At 36.9% G+C, this 22110-nt stretch overlaps 1 protein-coding gene across 1 annotated transcript in view; it reads right to left on the minus strand.

Moving 5' to 3' along the window:
* Positions 1-35: 35 nt before the first annotated feature.
* The window catches only part of LOC144433588 (CMP-N-acetylneuraminate-beta-galactosamide-alpha-2,3-sialyltransferase 4-like), a 34745-nt gene continuing 12670 nt past the window's right edge, over positions 36-22110 (minus strand). The window contains exons 2-11 of the mRNA XM_078121911.1: positions 21573-21764; positions 12457-12551; positions 11468-11732; positions 10114-10278; positions 6689-6792; positions 5729-5789; positions 4727-4831; positions 4171-4339; positions 3610-3738; positions 36-2791 (exon numbers count right to left, since the gene is read on the minus strand). Of these exons, the coding sequence (XP_077978037.1) occupies positions 2519-2791; positions 3610-3738; positions 4171-4339; positions 4727-4831; positions 5729-5789; positions 6689-6792; positions 10114-10278; positions 11468-11673 (1212 nt within the window). The 5' untranslated portion in view covers positions 11674-11732; positions 12457-12551; positions 21573-21764 and the 3' untranslated portion in view covers positions 36-2518. The remainder of the gene's footprint in view (positions 2792-3609; positions 3739-4170; positions 4340-4726; positions 4832-5728; positions 5790-6688; positions 6793-10113; positions 10279-11467; positions 11733-12456; positions 12552-21572; positions 21765-22110) is intronic.

The following is a 22110-nucleotide window of genomic DNA, read 5'->3' on the forward strand; positions in this document are numbered from 1 at the left end:
GCATGCATGCATACATACATGCATACATACATGCATACATACACTGATATTTGTTTGAAACATTATCACAATTGTATTGAGCTATCCATCAGTACTTCTACTACACTGTGACAAAACGAGTTGTTATACTTCTAAAGCCTCCCATTTTAACTTTAATGCAAGGAATTTACGACTGTAATAACGAAGGTATAAGTTTCAAACCATACCGTGGACAGTTTCTATCCACTCTTTGTAATCAAAGTTTTCACACAACGAAGACTAAAGTAAGTACTGATTAACATGTGGCATTTTCATAACTTTAATTAACAACCATTTTTCACTCCTTTTCAGCAAAGGAAAAACCCAATTGGTATGAGATATATTTTACTAAATACAGTATACTGTCGTTCACAATAATGTATTCTCTGGTCAGTGTAATTGAAGGACAGAGTACTAAAACTTTTATCAAATATAACACGATATAATTTTTAAAAGTTGTGAGCTTTCGACTGCAAGTTGTCGGTCTTGTTCACGCTATGATAAGTGGTGCTGTTTATTATGGCAACCTCACAAAGTTGGACTGGTGTGTGTTTATTCGACAAACTCTAAAAACAGTGACTTACATCAGATTGCTGATAAAGAAATTCTTATTACTATAAACTCTGACGTCATAAGATTTCGATGTACTTGGATAAACTACATCCACTGGTCATGCCACTGACAAAAATAATTTATTTTCATACGTCGAAAAAAATTTAAAGATTGGATCCAGTTGTAAACTAGTTTGTTACTTTTTGAGTGATAGCTATTGACATTGTTCGATTCAGACTGAATATTGTCGTTGTGGGCGCTGTTTTATGGGACGCCATGATGTCCCAATCGGGACCAAGAAGCTGATTAGCAGATAGATAATAACGATGATGCTTATAATTAAAAAGAAGGCACAACGGAATTTTCGATGTCTTTAACAGCTTATATCCATGATAAATTCTTCATAAATACTTTATAGATACAGTTTCACTTTGGCCCTCTAATTCAAGTTATCATCAATTTCATTAGAGGTTTCCTATGAAACGGCATAATTACGTCCCCCGAGTGACTTAGAACATCAAGATTTGGTAGTAGCCAAGCCCAGGGGCTCCTGCTGGCACAGGGAAGTTTTAGTTATCGTTCAAAATGATATTCGCCACATGAGACATATCAACATAAATTGTACACGCCCAGGTACACGTTCGTGCCCAAATACGTGGATCAATGCAAGGAATCTTGTGGGCGTCATACCCATCTTTCAAATAGTTTGCATGTTCCAAGTGCTTGTATACAGGCATAAAGTACAAATTTAAATGGTGGGGTCCAATAACTCAATTTAAATCCGAATCATTTTTTTCCCTGACGACAAAAAAACTGTTGGTTTTTTTAAGTCAAATATCGTTAAAACTATGAGAATATATATCTCTTGAAAATAAAAAAATAAAGAAATATGTTCGATACCGACCTAACATTTTTAAACGGTATCAAAACGGTACCAAACCATTTCGATGTTTCCCACGTCGGCTGCCCCCAAAACCAATGTGTTCAAAAATGATGCAGTGACAGGCATTCTGTCACACTGTCACTATTGTCACCTGATATCATGGTGCAATCATGGCAGTGGTAAAGTTAACTTACATTAGATAGACTCAGCAAAGGGAGTTACGATACGTTATTAGTCAACCATGAATTCATTTGCCGTATACCCATCACAGCCCGCAGACTAAGATACGAGGTGTCGGTCCGTGTTCTTCAGCCTTGCTGGTAGAACGAAGGGAGAGGGCACCCCAACACGGTGCATAAGTTAAGTCAAGATACCCTAAGGTAGTTATTTATGAATATATTAGTCTCAGTAACACATCCATGTTACTATAACACACCTCCAATGAATTACGAAAACTCGTCGACTTATTTACTCTAATGTCTCCTACTCATGACTTTACAACTCAGTTAACTATATTGAAAATAGATATCCAGCAATGTGTTCTTTTAAAAACATTTGTAAATATATGCAGATTCGAAGGTGAGAACAAGCGCATTTAGCTGTGACCAGCTGCATGACTTATAGTGGTCTGAGATTACGGTGATATTTTTTTTATAAATGGCCATTTATGGCAATCAAACGACTTGCGAAAGAATTCATTTTTCCTGTTGACTAAAACTGAGTGTAGTTGTCATATATTCATTGATCTTGAACTTCTTATAAATCAAAGGTTGTTTCTTGCTGTACGGAGAATTTCATTTGTAATATAAACACCTTCTCAAAAAAATTGTTCCGGCGTCCATTTGAAAATATTTCATTAAAAGAGTTGTTCCAATCGGTCGACGTGGTGTTCTTTGTTGTGAGTACCAAACATCGATCATCCACAGTGCTAGCAGTTCTCTTATATCCCATAATTGCACGGTCTTCCCTTCATTCTAAAATAACACCTCGGAATTTTGAGATTTCAAAAATAGAACAATTTATCACAGATAAAGAGCTTTCTCTTTTGTCTGTGAGTAAATACAGCTACGACGAATCACACCTGAAACTGTGTCCTTGAAGGCGAGCCTCTTTCGCGTAGAGACCCGAAAGATCGCGTCCAATAACACCACAGTAGAGCAAGCGAAGAATGTACTTTTTTTCGGTAGACCAGGAATGAATACCGTTTGCTACAACTCCAGTTTTGGATTGATAATAGTGTATAGGTAGGTTTGTATCGTATCCAAAACCCGTAATGTCCACGTGGTCACAGTAATTCAATGCTAGTTCAAGAGCCACAGCTCCACATGACGGCCTACTCTGTAATGATAAGACAAAGAGGGGTTAGTAGAAAACATCTGGACCAATTGTGACTTGATTGTCACACTTTCATTTTCGAAAAAAAAAATTCTTACAAATTAAATTCACGTAGCCATCATACAAATGTGCGTGCAATTAAAATATTGGTAAATGCAAATAAAAAGCTATGAGAATAAATTTAAGAAGACAATGCATCCAAGATTTCCTGATAATCATATTAAGGATAATTATACACCTGTGACAGTATCCGGCAACCACTTTCCCAAAATAGGTTAATATTACTATCATTTGATTTCTATTCAAAAATGTTGAATGGTGACCTCTAAATGTCTCTCGATTTTTAACTGAGAACGATGGAGCATATATGACAAGTATAGCATGTCACCTTTGTCATAATTGTACCAAGTCTGAGTGGAGTTAGCTAATTCAGGTCAGAGATACAGGTGTAAACGAACGCACGTACACGTACGGAAGCACACACACTCACACACGCGCACATGCATGCATACATACATACATACATACATACATACATACATACATACATACATACATACATACATACACGTACGCATGTAGTGTCCCCTTCGGGCTTTGCTAGTTGGGGATTAACAAACAAAGAGTGTTGGTTTTCCTTGAAAACGAGATAGCGAAAAGTTCTTTAATTTCATTATTTCAACAGTAACTGTCAGCACAAAAGTTTTATTTGTGACATTTTTAATATACTTGTTTGGCAGGATACATGTACATGTAATTTGTCGCCGTCTATTCAGTAAAACAAGTTAACGATAACAAACGATCGATAAATTTATACGTACTTTTGTTTCCAAGTGGCTTCTGGTAACCTCGTGGATGGCTGGATTCAAAAATCGTACTTGTGAGGCGTTCTTCGATATACTACTTGGTACTCCCTTCCAGAAGGACAAATTCAGTTTCCTGGGGTCTTTCTACAGAATAAAGCATATATTGGTGTGTTCAATTATCTCATGGCTCACCAAATATAATGTGTATGTATTCTTTCAAAGGTAGCCTCAACATGCATGACATTTACCAAAATGCCTCGAAAATAGTCACATTGACAAAGTTTCAACAAACCCACACGCCCACACACACACACACACACACACACACACACACGCATGCATGCACGCACGCACGCACGCGCACACACACACACACACACACACATACATACATACATACATACATACATACATACATACATACATACATACATACATACATACAGACTGCATATATGCATGCGTGCGTACGTACACACACACACACACACACACACACACACACACACACACACACACACACACACACACACACACACAGAACTCTACTCGATAAATGGGCATAACCTGTCGTACCTTTTGCAGAATTGCTTCCAACCATTTGACGTCATTTGACGTATAAGCTAAGAACACTATGTCTGAGGCTGGATCGTAAGTATTTAGAGCACTCTCAGGATATATCAAACGGAATGAGGTTTTTTGTCCAACATCCTTCTCATACCTCGCCACAGGTCCAGTGTTCATTCTATAGAAAATATATCCGTTATCATTGAACCTAAGATTTGAAAGTCTACAGTAAAGAAGAGAAGACACACCCCAAACCATGAAAACAATCGTATGTTCATAATATATGTGCGACCTTAGGCCACACTACTGTAAACCTTTTCTATCATTTACAAATGAGGTTTAAATGTAATCTGAGCTGTCCGAAAACTACTACAAACTTCCTTTGTCACTCTTTGAACGCCCTATTGCATGATGAAAATGTATCAGCAGTACAGCGAGTACAAGAACGACCTGAATCATCACCTAGTTTTGCACCTCAGCAGTTTTATTCGGATTTTAATGGAAGTGTACGTGTAAAGCTTATAACACCCCATTGTTCGAAAAGCTTGTTGATGTACATACGTACCGTATGACTATATCATAACTGTCGATCACTTTTCCAAGTCGCTTTCCTAGGCTAACACCACCATTCGCCACTAAAATACAACGACGACAAACTGAACTTGGTTCTCTGCAACGAAAATTAACATTGTGACAATGACATTGATTCCACCATTCCATGTTGACTGACGTGTGATTCAAATAACGGTATACGTGTCTACAATAACTATTGAGCCAAAATTGCGTATTCAATCACAAATCAGGAATATTTTGAAAAAAAGAAAGAACTGACGTAAAGCTGTTTATGTTCACAACACTACAAAACTTTAAATAAGAAAATTTTGTTCCCGTTAATATGAACTTTGTAATTAATGGTCACGTAGTGTATTCTGACACGCCAGTGGTAGAGGAACATCGATTACAGCTTGCCTTTGGTTGACATTTCGGTCAGTATCAAACTAATAACTATGGGCAACCTGAACAATTATAATGGCCGTCATAACTATGGGCAACCTGAAAAATTATAATGGCCGTCATCAATCCAAATTTCGAACTTGTGAAGTTTCATTTCGTGGGCCGCGGAGGTGAGGTCTTGACCTATATAAAGGAACTTCGCTTCTTGAGCTCATGCGTCGTTTGCTCTATATATCCGATTATGTAAGGATGCATAATTATATATTCATAATAATGACAATAGAATTGCAAAGTTTGCCACGGTGACGTGGCGTTCTACTTTCTGACCGAGTGTACCTTGGGGTATACATAGTATAGGTTACTCAGTTAATCATAGAGCACTGCTGCTTTCGTCGATGTCTAAACAATACGAAAAACATCCCTGATTTAAAATTCTACAGAATACCGACAAAGCTCTTTAAGACACGGTGCAATGGTGATGCTACCTCCAATTCGAGCGAGAGCGCTGTATTCTCAATTTCCCGTTTGCACTCTGGAAATGGAATAGCCTATTAGGAAAAAACCAAACACATCAATAGTTGTTGGATGCTTGAGAAGAAAGCAGTTCACCTACCCAAATCTGTCTGGTTTACCAGCTTCAGTTAAAAGGTTCATAATGTTATCGATAGTACTGACTGTAAATGAAATCAAATAACATTGAATTAGCATGGTTTGGCATTCAATTCGATTTGATATGTTTGTCATGGATTGGTCTTTAATTGACAGGTTTAGTCTGATTGGATTGAATCTAATTTAAAGTTGATTTGATAAATTCATATACATTAAATCTGAGTTTCAATTACATGTAATTAGCTGTGATTTAAAGTGGCCATATGGATAATAAATGGGCATTTATTTTGGATTTTGAAATCTTAAGACACTCCAGCATGTTTCATCGACCAAGTCTGTGTTTGTAACTCAATAACTGACAAAAAGCCAACAATTGTGTAAAAAGTTTGTTATTGTACGTACAATAAGAAATATTTTAAACATTTTCATTTTAAGTTTTAGTATATGATGTTTCACATTGTTGTGTTCACAAGTATAAAAACATAGTAGTCTTAGAGGTTTTTGTTATGAATTAAATATTCATTGTTCACCCATGAATAATCATTTCTCCTGACTCCCATGATGGGCCATCAGGTAATGAGGCCCACAGCAAAGATATCCCTGAAGGTACAAGATCAACTTGATGTTTCTCGGAAATCGCAAGTAATTGCAAGTGATGTAAAATCATGAAATGACTCTCCATAACCCATAGTTTATGAAAATGTTTCGTGAAGTGGTGGTGCTCCCCTTTAAGGTTTTCGCAATCTTAATATTTTGATAGTAAATTATCAAATACATGACCCAAACAGGCATTCTGCGGATCAGCGACCATGACAAAATGATTTTGCCAAACATTTCAACGATTCGAGTGGGACGATTCGCGACAATTACTTCATAGATTTGAGGCACAGAACTTCCCATGAACATCTATACAATTCATGGTGCTCCTCTTACGAAATATATTTATAGGATATAAAATATTTACCATCATTTTTTACACCATATGGAAACCCTAATTTCATCATATCTTCAAAACTATTCCAGGTTTTGTAACTTGGTGTCAAGAAAATAGGAGTTTTTAGATCGAACCTAGAAAACAAAGGAAGACCATGAGAAAGAATTCATACACGTAATATTTGCTTCATCAACATACATGTTTCCTATATTTGTTTTCTACATTTTTTACTTGTTTCACACGCTAATACATGTACATATTTTTCAGCACGCTTATCAAACGTTCATCAAGAAACGCTTATTAGCGATGCCGTGGTTTACGACAATAAATCAGGGTTGCAGTTTGAAGACGAGGCTTTCAAAGTCTAAGAGCGCTTGTGACTGTATGTGCTAACATCAGTAGTTAATTAGCCACTAAAAATGTACAAATTATTGCCAGTGAAATCAGTCCAGTGCATATTTTCCTGTGCGACGGTATTGGAAGTATGGATCAATAGAATACTCATAGAGAAACGGTTTTGAACTCCAATGTCTGTCCAATCTTGACTTGAAAGAGTTTATAGTTGGTGCATTTACTACATTGTCAGGTAAGCTGTTCCATGGTTGAAATACTCGATTTGAGAAAAAATGACGTTGAATTTCCAGTGAGGGTGTATTTAGTTTCTTTAATTTATATGGGTGACCTCGAGTAACCTGGCCGGTATCCAACCTCAGTAGTGTAGATGAGAGGTTGTATAGAGTTAATTTGTAAACTTCAATCATGTCACCTCTGACCCGTCTGTAAGTTAACGTCGGAAGTTCAAGTGAACTAAGTCTTTCAGGATATGTCAATTCATGTAGTCCGGGTATTAGTTTAGTGGCACGTCGTTGAACAGACTCGATGGTGTTAATTTGATGAGCCTTGTAGGGTGTCCAAACTGAATGAGCATATTCTAAGTGAGGTCTAATCAATCCACGATATAAGAAGAGAAAGGTGTCTTTGTCCAAAAAGTTGAAGGTTCTACGGATGATCCCCAGAAGTCGATTTGCAGACTGTGTAATCTTAGCAATATGTTGATCAAATGATAGCAATATGTTGATCAATCGTTATGGGCGTGGTTATGTTGCTAGGCGTACTTGCATACAACTTTGAATGTTTAACCACTTGCCTAGTAATCCCCATTGTAATCTTTCCAACAAACATCATCATCTGGCTATTGATATGAGAGTGGCCTTGTTGCTAGGCATATTTGCACACATTTTTGGAATCTTTATTTACTAGCCTTTTCATCTGTGCAATATATACCTTCATTTGGCTGTTGCTATGGGCGTGGTCTGTTGCTAGGCACATTTGCACACATTTTTAAAATCATTATTCACTTGCCTACCCATCCCTGTTGTTATCGTTGTAATATACATAGCCATTTCACTGTTGCTAAGGGTGTGATCATGGTTGCTAGGGCAAGTTGTGGCAAGTTGTTTTGAGCAATAACCGCAGAATAACACCTCCAGGAACATACCAAATTTCTTCCCCATTCACTATAGTTTTCGAGATATATGTTTTTGACCAAAATTGAGATCTTTAGACTTAATTTGCATATCACTGACAGGATCATCATGTCGTGAACAGAGAGGTTTAGATACACGTTAGTATGCGTACGCGCACGGGAGCATTATCGTGCAGGCGTACACGTAATGACGCGTACAGAGTTGTGTTTAGCTACGCGTTCAGAACTCAAACTTGAAAGACATTGGAATGTGCACGCCCGCGTTGGCATCTTCTGTCTCGTAGGCCAAACACAGGACATTGTTTTCCAAACTTGTCTGTACTTTAGACATTTTTCATTCAACTACCCAAGGGAAAAACGCAACAATTAGTTTTGTTAAATTTCCGAACTTTAACATAAAAATATTACGACATGTAATACAAGAAAAATGACAAATACTTAACACGTATTTACAGTTCCGTGTAGACCACCCTTTTGACGCATTGTCTGATACATAACACAGACGAGTCGGTTGCTTCGAATCATGTGACTATGACGCTACACGTATAGAACACACGTAAATACGCGCATCTAATCCTCTCTATTACCTCTTCTGCATATTCCCAGATGTATCCCCATTTAATTTCAGCCTAATCTGCTCAGTATTTTTTGAATTAAAGATTCTTGACCATAAAGACAGCAAGCATATCACTGATGACATCATGTCATGAACAATTCTCAATATACACACCCCAACTGTCAGACTAATCTGCCCAGTAGTTTTTGAGTTTAATTTATTTTACCAAAAATGACCTAACTTAAGTCACACACCTGTGATGCGATCATTTTGCATGGAACAATTTCCCAACTAGATACCAAAAGTAATGTCCCCACCAGATACCAAGGCAATCGGTCTGGCAGTTTTTCAGTTTAAGTCACACATAGACACACGCGCGCGCAGGCACGCACGCAGACAGACAGACAGACAGACAGACAGACAGACAGACAGACAGACAGACAGACAGACAGACAGACAGATGGATGGACGGTCAGACAGACAGACAGACATCACACCATGCCTAGAGCACTACTGAACCTTATTGTGCTAAAAATGTAGCTTTGATGACAGGACAATGTAGGATTAGGACTGTGGTTTAACTGACATGCAAACCATCTAATACGGCAACATTTTAACATGATATACAAAGTTAACGTTGCGTATGTCTCACTTGATAATCATACGCCGGCGGTAGACAAACTATGCTAGCGCTATAAACTAATGGTAATTTGTAAACCTGCTTTAAGAGTTCACAATATACAAGGCCAGTGAATAGTCTGCATGCGGAATCAATCATTCCCTTTAAATTTTAATACAAACATATTCATCACCCCTGCATTAATTTTGTGCATTGGACCCCTAAGTGTCAATCAATCACGATTATGTTCTCAAACGTAATTATATTTTCAAATTTTCAATGACGTCATACAGCATGTGCAGTTCATTCTCGCAAGCCAGAGTCAGCGTTGGCTGATAAGACTCGCCGTAGAGGGTGATGTATGACGATGGAGCAGTTTTGCAAATATCATAGTAGTGTACACGACGCATAATATTAATTTCCAATTTGCATTTTTTGTTCGAAAGAATGGTTTTATGAAATATCGACCAGAGATACTTTGGCGAAAAAAAGAACATGGTAATATAATAGAAGTACATTCTTACTACTTTTACCTTTTTGTATGTTGAAAAAAATGTTATGGTCGGCAGCTTAAACTAGGGTAGGTTGTGTTATCGGTAACTCATAATTTCTAAGAGAAGATTGCTGTAAATATAAATGTACGACTCGAAATACCATTTTTCACTTGTGCGTAACAACTCCTTCTTACAATAGGCATGAACGCGAAGTCAAACTGTTTCTGTTACAGTCCAGGTGAGAGTTAAAGAAAAAAAAAGAGGTTATACACATATTGACGATGTTAAACAGTCACTCACGATGGTATTATTTTCTGGATTTCTTTTTGTACATGTCCCTTTATACACTGCTGTGGTGGCGGCACCGTGGCTAATGTTGTACGTGATGATGATGGTGGTGGTGATGGTGATGGTTGTGATGATATATTCACTGCTGACATATGTACAGTGTGATTTTCATTATTCCTGGAACACAAAACGACAAATATGGGTAACAGTAACGGCCACATATATAAATGGGTAGTTGTATATAGTTGAAACAAGTACAAGAAATAGTCACGGGTACAATTAGGTGTGACATGACAGTTTAACACGGAAGAAGATCGCAGAAGTGTACCAAGGGACATCATAGTGTAAACAGCATATGTATTGAGAGAGAGAGAGAGAGAGAGAGAGAGAGAGAGAGAGAGAGAGAGAGAGAGAGAGAGAGAGAGAGAGAGAGAGAGAGAGAGAGATAGAGAGAGAGGGGGGGTCGGCAATTTGTAATGATATGTCTGTACTCAGTATTGCATATACAAGTACTAGTCGCAATATACTATGGTATAGCGTGTCACACTCTCACATCCAACAAGTGGTCGTCTAATGGTAGAGTCGACGACCTACAGTACGTATTTAAATCGAATTGAATCAATTCTCTTCTCGGGGGTTTAATCGATGAAAGCACTCGACAACTCAGTAACACAGGAAATAGAGAAAAGGGGACGGCGACGTGTCACTGTGATAGAAGTAGACTGTGTTTACAATATAATATACTTACATACGCAGTATAATCTAGATGAAGGTAAGAAGAGCAGAATTGTTTGGCTCATAACAGTATACATGTACATGAACAATTTGAATAATCAAAGTATAGTGAAAATTCCCTATATTGTTTAAATATACATGGACTAAATTGACATTTTTAACGTAATACGTGGAAAACAAAACGTAAATGACTGCGTACGATGGAGACTTCGGTTTCAGTCATAAATAAATAAATAAATAAATAAATACGATTACGGATTACAAAAAAAATATCCTTGGTCTAGATCACAGAATGAAATACCTAATATAATATAGTACTTAACAAATGACAGACAGACAGACAGACAGACAGACAGACAGACACTTTGCCATGCCTATAGCAGTACTGAACCTTATCAGTTCAGTTGTGCTAATAAAAATGTCGAAAGATTGCAGTGAAAATAATCAGATTTATAGCCTCCTTATAGAACGAGCACAATTTACAAGTCATGTAAATTTTCTCGAATACGTGCAGAGGTTTGATTGTGTTTGAAAATGTGGCAACACGTTAATATATTATGCCAAGCACGATTTATTCTCGAAGGTCCTAACAGCAGTCGTTTCGTGAAAAGTTAAATAGATTTTCACTTACATTTGTCTCACGAAAGTTGAATTCGTAGATAAGACATTTTTCGCCGACACATTACTGTCCAAATTATATATGCGATTGCTATGCACTCCGATAATATGTATATATTTTGAGTAGGCAGTTCCGCCAGTGTTGTAAAGTAAGGCACATAGAATTGTCGGTATGATTAAAATCGCTACAGTAAGAAAGAACTTCTTTGTGGTTAACATATTCCGTCTGGATGTGTTATTACAAGGTGAATGTGTAGATACACTGGATTTCTCTGCACCTGGTGACAGAAAATTATCAGTGAAAGTGTTATTTATCCCTGGAGTCAAGTCTTCCCACAATGTTACATGTAAAGGCGGCGACAAACCAGAACAAACTCACTAAATACACCCAACGCTTTATCTTTGGCGTGTGAGGGTGAACATGTAAATTAGTAACTGTTTACATAGACACGCTGAATTACATGTACTTTGTTTGTAAGTGTCGATGTACTTTTAGAAATATAATACACTGAGCCTGATATTAGGGAATAGAGAAAGGGCGGGAAAATGGGGGGGGGGTCACATTTTACAAATCAATTTTCTAGGGAGGCCATATTTACGACAATTACGGAAACGATACAGGAGGTCACGTTTTACTATAGCTTTGCATTGTTTTTTATTTTGGCATCCATCCATAGCCACCCATCCCCAACGCTGCCAGGTCCCACCACTGTCACTCTTGTACTCTGTACTATGCTATAAGAACATACGAATGAAATCGTTCCTTGGTGATAAAAAAAATCCTATAATTGTGACATATCTGATCTATTGAGCAAGTTTTTACAATTTCTATACAATAGCTCATGGGGTGTACGTAACAGGGCGGGTGGAAATACGCGTCATGCCTGTCTAAACAGAAGATAGACAGTTAACAGAAATCAGCCAGACTGTAGCTATCCTAACCGTTCTCAAACTTATTGGTATAATTTGACAAGGTATGGACAGGTGAATAAGCATACATACCATGTGATGATCAGCTATAGTTGTGGCCACACATCGTGCCAGTAGAGTTTCTTCAATCTGCTAGGTATATTAATTGCCATGTACGTTGTAGATAACTGGAAGATGATTAATGCACATGTTTTACTTATGGAAATGTGAATTCGAATGATGTAAGGGAACGAGCAGAATTTATGGCAGGGGGGTCTGAGGAGAAAATATTTTGATAAAAATTTACCATCTACCCGTAAGGGGAGGTTATGTTATACTTCTGTCTGTCTGTCTGTCTGTCTATCTGTCTGTCTGTCCGTCCGTCCGTCTGTCTGTGTAAGTATGTATGTCTGTCTGTCTGTCTGTCTGTCTGCCTGCCTGTATGTCTGTCTGTGAACACAATATCTCAAAAACTACTGCATCGATTCTAACGAAACTTACAACACATCTTAGATGTGTAGTAAGTTTCATTCTTCCATATGGTAATGACATGAACAAATTTGATTCTTTTAAACATCCGATGAACATTAATTAAACATTTTCATAATTAATGGTTATTTAAGCAATAAACCACCCCCTGGGAATGGTATACCTAGAGGTTTTGACCAGTGAACGAAATATATGCACGAGCGATAGCGAGTGCATATATTGAGTTCACTGGTCAAAACCGAGTGGCATACCATTCCCAGGGGTGGTTTATCGCTATTATATTATACCAGTATATTGAAAATATCGGAAACAAGATAAGACGCGATGTTTTCATTTGCGTCCCCATCCCTTCACGGACTGCAACGTTCATAGACGAACAGTTAACATCAAAATTTGGATGCGTGCCAACTGTGCATTATCTCTCGATTTGCGCCATCAATATACTGGTATAATATAATACTAATTAGGCAACATCTTACGAATATACACTTCAAATTCAATATGATTTGGTGCATGCCTTAAACATAACAAAAGCGCATATGTTTGTTGATGTAGCTTATGTTTTTAATTAATGATTTGCATAATTAATAATTTGCAGTAATTAAGCTATATCTGAAGAATGCCCACTTCAAATTCTACAACGTTTGGTTTGTTTTAATGAGTAATGTGCAAAATCAATGATCTTCAGTAATTAGGTTATATCTATAATCTTATGAATGTAAGCTTCAAATTTCACATAATTTGGTACTTATATCAACCATAACAATGTGCATATGACCCATGAATTTTTGTTGACATAGCTTGTATTTTATACAGCTAGCATATTAATATTTTTTCATTCTGTTTTCCTTGTCGCACACTAACAGGCTTACATTTTGTTGTCAAAAAATAATACAAACTGCTTTGTGTTATTTTCAGCGTCAATAAATATAATATTTCATTTAAAATGTAGAAAACCGCGAATTAACATTCCACAAACCACAACTTCCTTATTTTACCTTTATAAACTGTTAATCAGGGGCGTGAGTGGTCTTTCACCTAGGGGTCATACTAGTATTAGGCCTATAGCAGAATAATATATACTTCACATGTGTTACACTTCGTCACTGCCTACAGTGACAGATTTCAACTCTCTCAGGCATCTACGTCTATTGTCGTATAAATTTGCAAACAGTTTTCGGTTTCATTCTTTTCCACAAGTAATTAAGACAATTTTTTTTCAACGGTCATATAACATTCTTTTAATATTTTCCACAAAGAGAAAAAACAAACGACACAAAAAGATGGAACTAGAGGTAAAATAAAGACATCTAGCCGCTTTCACCACATCAGATTTTAATCAGACTGCACTACAAGATACTCATTGTTGCTCTTATGTGGTGACAACTAAATCTGTAAAGTAAAGAAGTGATTATGTCGTTTCTATCAAGTGTATTGTGCGCACAACGATGCGCAATGCGCGGACGTCATTAACATTTCAATAATGCCCTACCGGTATACCTGATGTTTCTTAGCAACCTCATCGAACTTCGTTGGTCGATATTTACATCAGAAATCCAGCTACGTGAGCAACGCAGTGCTGCTTATCTAAGAGTGTGATATATCATCATGTCTGTATTTTTTTGTCATTGTAACGTCTACAAACTCAATCATCATTCAATCATCATTCAATATTTTGCTTTATAAATAATGTATTTGCAATATGTGTTTTATGCCGAATCCGTGTTTTACACAAATTCAAGTGTTTTACGACATACTCATGTTTTAAAACAAATCCGTGAGTTTTACGTCAACCCCGTGTGTTTTACGAAAGTCCAATTTCCTCTTTGTATCGACAGCACCGCCACTGGTGAACATCGGTCACGTTGTCCTATTTACCTGCTACTGCTTACTTACTCATGGAACAGTAACTGAATTTCTCCACGACCATCCTTTAAAACTGCGGTTCATCTCAACTTCAAAAGCAATGGACGACTGAAAGGGTTCGTACATAAATACTGTGATTTGTTTTATGTCTGTCAGCTTGAACGTTTAAAACTGAACGTTGTATTATTCCCAAAAGCTCCATTCGTATGTTTCATCTCGGCGCATAACAGAGTATAATTATCTGGATGATTATGATGCAGGGGTATTAAAGAGTGCGAGTATTGGCGGTGTGTTTCGACGCGTTTGGCGTGTCTGTATTTACATGTATGTATCGTTTTAAACGTTTATTACTCATTTACTGTACAAAAGGTGGGTGACACAGACAATACGTGTAATTGTACGTCACAGACTAAGGTTGATGACGTCATAGGGTATGAGTCAAAGGGTGACATCAACTCATATGATAGTACGCTTAGGCGTAATGAAAAAAATTGTGTGGTTCCGGCTACATTCAATTGTAGAATAGGTAGGTCGATTTTTTATTTTATTTTTTTCTAATATTTTTTTTTCATATGTGAGTCTCTGGTTCAGGTAGTCATGTTTTCCGTTATTTTCTATATGGTTTCTGTGTTATTGGTTTCTTCTCATCAGATGTACAGCCATTATAGATTGGAAGAACAGTTTTATATTATCTTTTTAAGTTGATGTCAGTTTTCACATCCACTATTTCTTGAGAGACTTCACAATTTTCGCGATTTTATTTCAAATTATTTTTTTTCTCGAATACGTAAAAAAAAATGTTTAGGGTTGGTAGTGAAAAACTATGTGGGGTCGGTTAACAGGAACTAAATATTTGTTGAGGCCTCAGAAGGACTGAAGCATTTGATGCTAAGCTTTAGAGCATTTTTTGACAGTCAAGACGAAATTAAAGACCTACCGAATAGCCTAATGGACAGTCACTTGACACTGATTCATTCATGCGTCACGTCACCTCACGTCACGTCACGTCGTACAATAATCTATAGGAATAGTCTGTTTCTGGCACCAAGAATTGTAATATTTAAATTTATAAATGATGTGGTGATGGTGATGGTGGTGTTCTTCTGTTATTTTTTCATAAGTTCCAATGTGATTGAAACTATTTATACTTTGTAGTATGTAGACACAGCTAATTTGCATTGTAACAAAATATCGTTAACAAAAACTGGGTCCTACTATAATGACATATATATTAGCCTATTTGTGCAGCTGAGGTGGTCTCAGTAATATAACACCATTCCAGCCCAGACTTGAGATTTGACTATCGGCCCATAACTGTTCGTTCACAAATCGTACAAACACAATTACCAAGCCAGACAACCAAGTATGTAAGGTTACCCTATTACGACGAAATCATCATTCTCTGCCTACGTACATTTCGGGGGGAAAATACATAAACAAGTAAGTGTAGCCTTGGCATTGTCGTTAAATGTCATTATTATAGCAAATACTTCATTTAGTCCTCCTGTAAAAGTCACAAGAGGGGGGCATGATCATGAGCGTGTCACTAATGTAATGGCACTTTCATGCATGGTAGTAGCACCGGAAATTCATACTGTTACAACTGCCGACATCAGACCGTTGACGAACGGAACCTGTGACAAACAAGGAAAGTAAACAACTGAGTTGGATTATTCACACTTGGCACAGCATGTTGGCAGTACCACAGAGACTATTAAACTTGGGGTATTGTGGCCCAAAACTGAAGTTATATGTGAAGTGTTCATTATTATTTGGCTATATCCCCACTGAAATATAACTGAATGTGGGAGAAAAAGTTGGCCTTATCTTTCTGGATTGAATAAAACATTGAAGTCATGCATAAATTTGCATAGTTAATGAATACGCCACAAAACCACTTATTTGAATGTTATACATACAGGTCCTATATGATGTCAGGTAAAATGTAAGATTACATTTTTACAGTTCTTTTCCCCGAGACAAGCCAATGCTATAAAATATCAGTGAGGCTGATCACAAGTTTCAAGTTGAAATAGACACTAACAAGCGACCTATCGGTCAGAAAAGCTCTGCTGTTTTTTTTGGTTGTTGTCGTTTTTGTTTTGTTTTTTTTGTTTTGTTTTTTGGGGGTTTTTTTTTTGGGGGGGGTCTTTTTTTGTTCTTTTTTGGGGGGGGTTGTAACTTGTACACGTTATGTGTAGAAGTGGTTCCTTCTGTTGTTGCTCAGCTCTTAAACTATGCAGTTTTGCTTCAGCAAAGTAATGAAGTGTTTAGTGGTTTCATATGATGACTCTAATGCACTATAGAACACGTTTCACACAGAAAGTTGATAAAATATTGTATTTATATAATATAACCACCATTTTACAAAAACAAAAATTTACCCCTAATTTGCATATCAATAACCCAATCAACTTGTCTTGAACAAACTTATACATGTATCTGCACATCCCAAGACACCTAACACAACACATTTCAACACAATTAGCCCAGTGGTTTTAGAGAAGATTTTTGAAGCATTTTTTGCCAAAGCTTATATTTTTAGACCTAATTTTGCATAACAATAACCCATTCAACTTGTCTTCAAAAACTTTAACACAAATAAATTTCAACTTAACTGGTCCAGTAGTTTTGGAGAAGAAGACTTTTAAAGTATTTTAACTTAGGGAAGGCATTCAGTTTAAATCTGGTATATTTTGGTTTTGAATTTCAAAATAAAACTACTAACTTTCAAACTTGACATTGTCAATGTACAGTGCATGCACTTTAAAAAGAAAAATGGAACATAGAGAATAAAGAATACAGAAACACATTGTCAAAGGTTTTAATATTCAAGATTCAAATATTGATAAAATTATTTTAGTAGTCAACAAAAAATAAATATACATCAGTTAAAACTTGGAACCATTAAAGTAATTCAAAGCCCATGTATACCTATGTATATAATGTTGCATGCAATGTTATATCTTTCATTAAAACTAATACTATAATAAACTCACTATTGTTTTCAAATAAATTCTGTATCAGTGACACCATAAACAGATTGTCAAAACAAACCGATCTTTATCCATTTGCAAACTCTGACAGGGTCAAAGGGTGAAAACAGCCATCTTAAATGTTCGCACTCCATGTGAAGTTGAACTGTATGTTACAATGTCAACCTACAGGCTACATGGAATCATAGTCTGTCTATGATTGAATATATGATCACGCCATACGACAGGAATCTTGTCCTTTGTGACAATTTGATTCAAATTAAACAATTAAGTAAACATTCCTACACCCAAAACAGTGTTGCAACTCAACCTACAAAACTTAGTTCGAGATCTCTTGGAAAAACAAAGGTTAATTCGAGGGTATTCCCTTTATGCTGTCATCAAATTACAATACACTGAGTGCCTCATGATCACGCGATCTATGATGAGAAATCCTTGAGATATGTTGATTCAAATTAAATGAAAATTCCTACACTCTGAACAGTGTTATGACTCAACCTACCAAACTTTGTTCTAGATCTCTTTGAAAAACCAAATATTTCTAGGGTATTTACATGATTAACTTTAGGTTTCAAGGAGGACGCCATTTTGGCAGGTGTTCAGATTTGTGCTGAAGTCCGCAACCCTATTTCCAATAGACGCTTCTCGTTGAGGGCGCACGATGTGTAGAATACTATAGCACATTATATTACTTGTTGTCTGCCCTTAATGGTGTCCTTTGAAAAGTGGCTGCTTACTTCATTCAGTCTCAGACCACTAACGAACAGACTAGAAACACCTTTTGCATTAGGTGTGAATGGGGCTCTTAATCCCTCTCCCTACTGTCACACTCACCCTTCAAGCATGCCTTTTGTTTTAGACTCTCCGAAAACTGTCGAACGTTGTGCAAAATGATACTTCAGGTCTTTACGTTTTTTTTTGCAATTCACTAGACCAGTTTCTATCGGAAAAGGTCAAAGGTTAGTAAGTGTAGTCTATGACTGGAAATTCTGTGCTCCTCTACAGCATTCATATACATTACACGTTATTATGTTGTTGCATTTCCACATGATCTTAGTTTCAAAAGACAGAGGTGGAGTTCGGGTAGACATATCATATTATTATTGTGTTTATATTAACACAACATCTTGTAGTCAGTCTCCCTAAACTTGACATTTCATCAGATCACTACGGCTCGCTTCTTGGAAATGCACCGTATAAGATAATAGATGGCACTGTACATGCCAGGGAACTTGATTTGGCCATAATACCCCAATGGGCCACAATACCCTAAGTTAGCTGTATGGTCTCTTTACATAATAGATAATAATTCACAAACAAAATATTAGAAGTTCCCCAGCTGGCATTTCAAACGTGAAAAGATAACACAGCGTATGGCAACACCATACATGGTGTCCGTTCTATGTTACACATGTAAAACAAATTGAAAATATTGAAAATGTACAGAGGAGGGCGACTAAACAAGTATCAGGTCTCTCCAATTTGCCTCTTTATCCAGAAAGACTTCAGTTGCTTAAGATCCCCTCATTAGCTTATCGTCATGTAAGAGGTGACATGTTTGAAATGTTCAAAATTTTGAAGGGAATATATGACCCAGACATTTCAAATTTTGTACAGCTGCGACCTGACTCGAGTACCAGAGGTCATCAGTTTAAGATTTATTAAACACTGTCTCATCTGAATTTAAGAACATTTGTAAAGAGATCATAGTTGAGATATGGAACAAATTGCCAGCCAATGTGGTATCATCATCAACTGTACGCATGTTTGAAAGTCGTCTAGATAAGCTATAGGAAAACCAACCCTTGTATTATGATTATAAGGAAAACACAGGTTATATTGATATTTCACTATATAGAGACTGTAGTACATAGGAACATCATGTCTAAGTTGGCACAGAGCTGACAGTATAGGCCAGACAGGCCTAAAGTCAGAAAGAATCTATGAATCTATGAATAAAGTTTATTATTACTTTCGACACAAGACCGTAGCCGAATGGAACCTGTTACAAACAGCGAAAGTAATATCCCAGGGAACTTGATTTGGCCATAATACACGAAGTTACCTGATATTTTATTACATCATTTGATATTAAAGAACAGATTTATGACCTCTTTTCATAATAGATCACATTCACGAACTAGTTCCCTTGACATTTCGTGCATAAGAGATCATTGGGGTATTGTGGCCCAAAACTGAAGTTATATGTGAAGTGTTCATTATTATTTGGCTATATCCCCACTGAAATATAACTGAATGTGGGAGAAAAAGTTGGCCTTATCTTTCTGGATTGAATAAAACATTGAAGTCATGCATAAATTTGCATAGTTAATGAATACGCCACAAAACCACTTATTTGAATGTTATACATACAGGTCCTATATGATGTCAGGTAAAGACTTGTATTACATTCAATCATTTAATAAGAACAGTTTTATGGCCACTTTTTCAGTTCCCTTGGCATTTCATGTACACATAGAGAGGCCATAAAACTGCTCTTATCAAACCATGGTGTGTAATACAAGTCTATGTACTGCCAGTATGCTGTGTCAAGCGTTACTATAAATCCAATTCACTTGATGTTTACATTCCCTGTTAATAATAGGTTCCACGGTCTGATGCCAGCAGTTGTATACTAGTATATTGGAACCAGTGATTAATTGCTGGACATGAGAACAAAAGTTGGTAAACAAATTGCAAAGAATGTGGCAGTTTGGCACTGAGGTCACTCAAAGTCGTCCTCACTAAGTGTACACGATGAAAGCTCCTACACAGTAAAATGGCGAACCACTGCGTAAGAGGGCACAGATGCAAGTTTGGAAGAAAAACGTCAAAAAATGGAAACAACAAATGAATTGACACAAGACTAACATCATTACAAAAAGACCATTCCCTAAGGTACAGGTCAGACTACTATTGATTTCGCCCAAAATGCAGTTGCAAACATCGAAGCGCTCTTTGCCACATCACAAATCATCGCTGTAAGGAAAGGATGACGCATTCCTTTCCCACCATGAAGTGTATAGAGGTTACGACCACTATGGGAAGAAATGTTTGATTGAACTTCTGAGGACCTGCAATACATTCCAAGACACAAGAGATCCGATAGTTTCTAGTTTTAAGCCCATACCTGTGGCTGTGTCTCGAACGAGTTTTCATTTGTCCATTTTTTTTACAAAATGTAGTTTGCCTAAAAAGAAACATTGCTGTGGAGAGGCTAAGCTTAATTTTGTATCGCGGTACACCATTATAAATTTCGATTCTTCCAAAGTGCCCCTACTTTGCACGATTTCAACATGCACGTGAAGTTTTATTTGAACTCAAGCCAGACGAACATCGGCCACAAATACGCAAACTCACATGCGGAGCGAAGTATGAGGATTAGAAAGTAGAAATGCCGGATAAAAACGTCCTGTGCAATGTGTGGCAGTTAGAACCAGAGCCTGTAATAGGACATTTTATTTGACATGATCCACAGTCTAGGATATCTAACTACAAAACATGTAAGCAATAGTATTACATTTGTAGTAAACTAAACTAGGAATACAATTTATTACACTGTAAATATAACTGCATGGTATTTCGAATACGGTAACGTACTATCTACATAATGAACTGACCTTACTTACTACAGTGTGACAGTAGGGGATCCATTACGCTCCTAATGCTAATGTACTAATAAGACGGCTAACGCAAAGTGGGAAAAAATGAACGTTAGCGACAAGGACCCCAATGTGCATAGCATTTACTCTTGATGCCAAAATATCCTCAATTTATCGAAAGTTTAGTTTGAGGTCTTAGATTCATCATGGTGGAACTTTTTTATTGTGTGATATGGTAACTATACATTTTACTTACCTGTTAGTGTTACAGTCCATTTAGTTATCCTTCATGTGTGATAGGAGAGTTCACACTGCGATTTGATCCTTAATTGCCGGACTTGGGTGTACGGGTAGAAGTTATGAAAAATACCGTAGGTAGTGAGACACTTCCACGAGTACAAATCAAAACATACCACGTAGACGTGATACATGCGTACCCAAGTTTGACCTGAAAGTAAAATTAGGGAGTGGTCAGTAAGTACATACGGTGGGTTAGACTATTCAGGGAAAAGCTTACATTCCGTGTATACATGGACTATAGAAATATAATATCTTATATGGTAGTCGACATTTCCTATCAGTTTTAGCAATTTAAAACTTGCAGGTCACGTAGAACATGTAGGCTCCTTGTTGGCTGTATCTCAGCTAATGTGTATCTTATATCTCTATTGTACGCTGGCTTATCTTTGAATAAACAAATGTGTCCAGTTCAAAATTGTAACTTTAAAAATTCTTTGTGTGGGAAAGTACAAAAGAAGTTCAAATGCACTGTGCATTAACAGTAGTCTTGAAAG

The sequence above is a fragment of the Glandiceps talaboti genome, chromosome 4 (genome assembly GCF_964340395.1).
Source record: "Glandiceps talaboti chromosome 4, keGlaTala1.1, whole genome shotgun sequence".
NCBI classification, from domain to species: domain Eukaryota; kingdom Metazoa; phylum Hemichordata; class Enteropneusta; family Spengelidae; genus Glandiceps; species Glandiceps talaboti.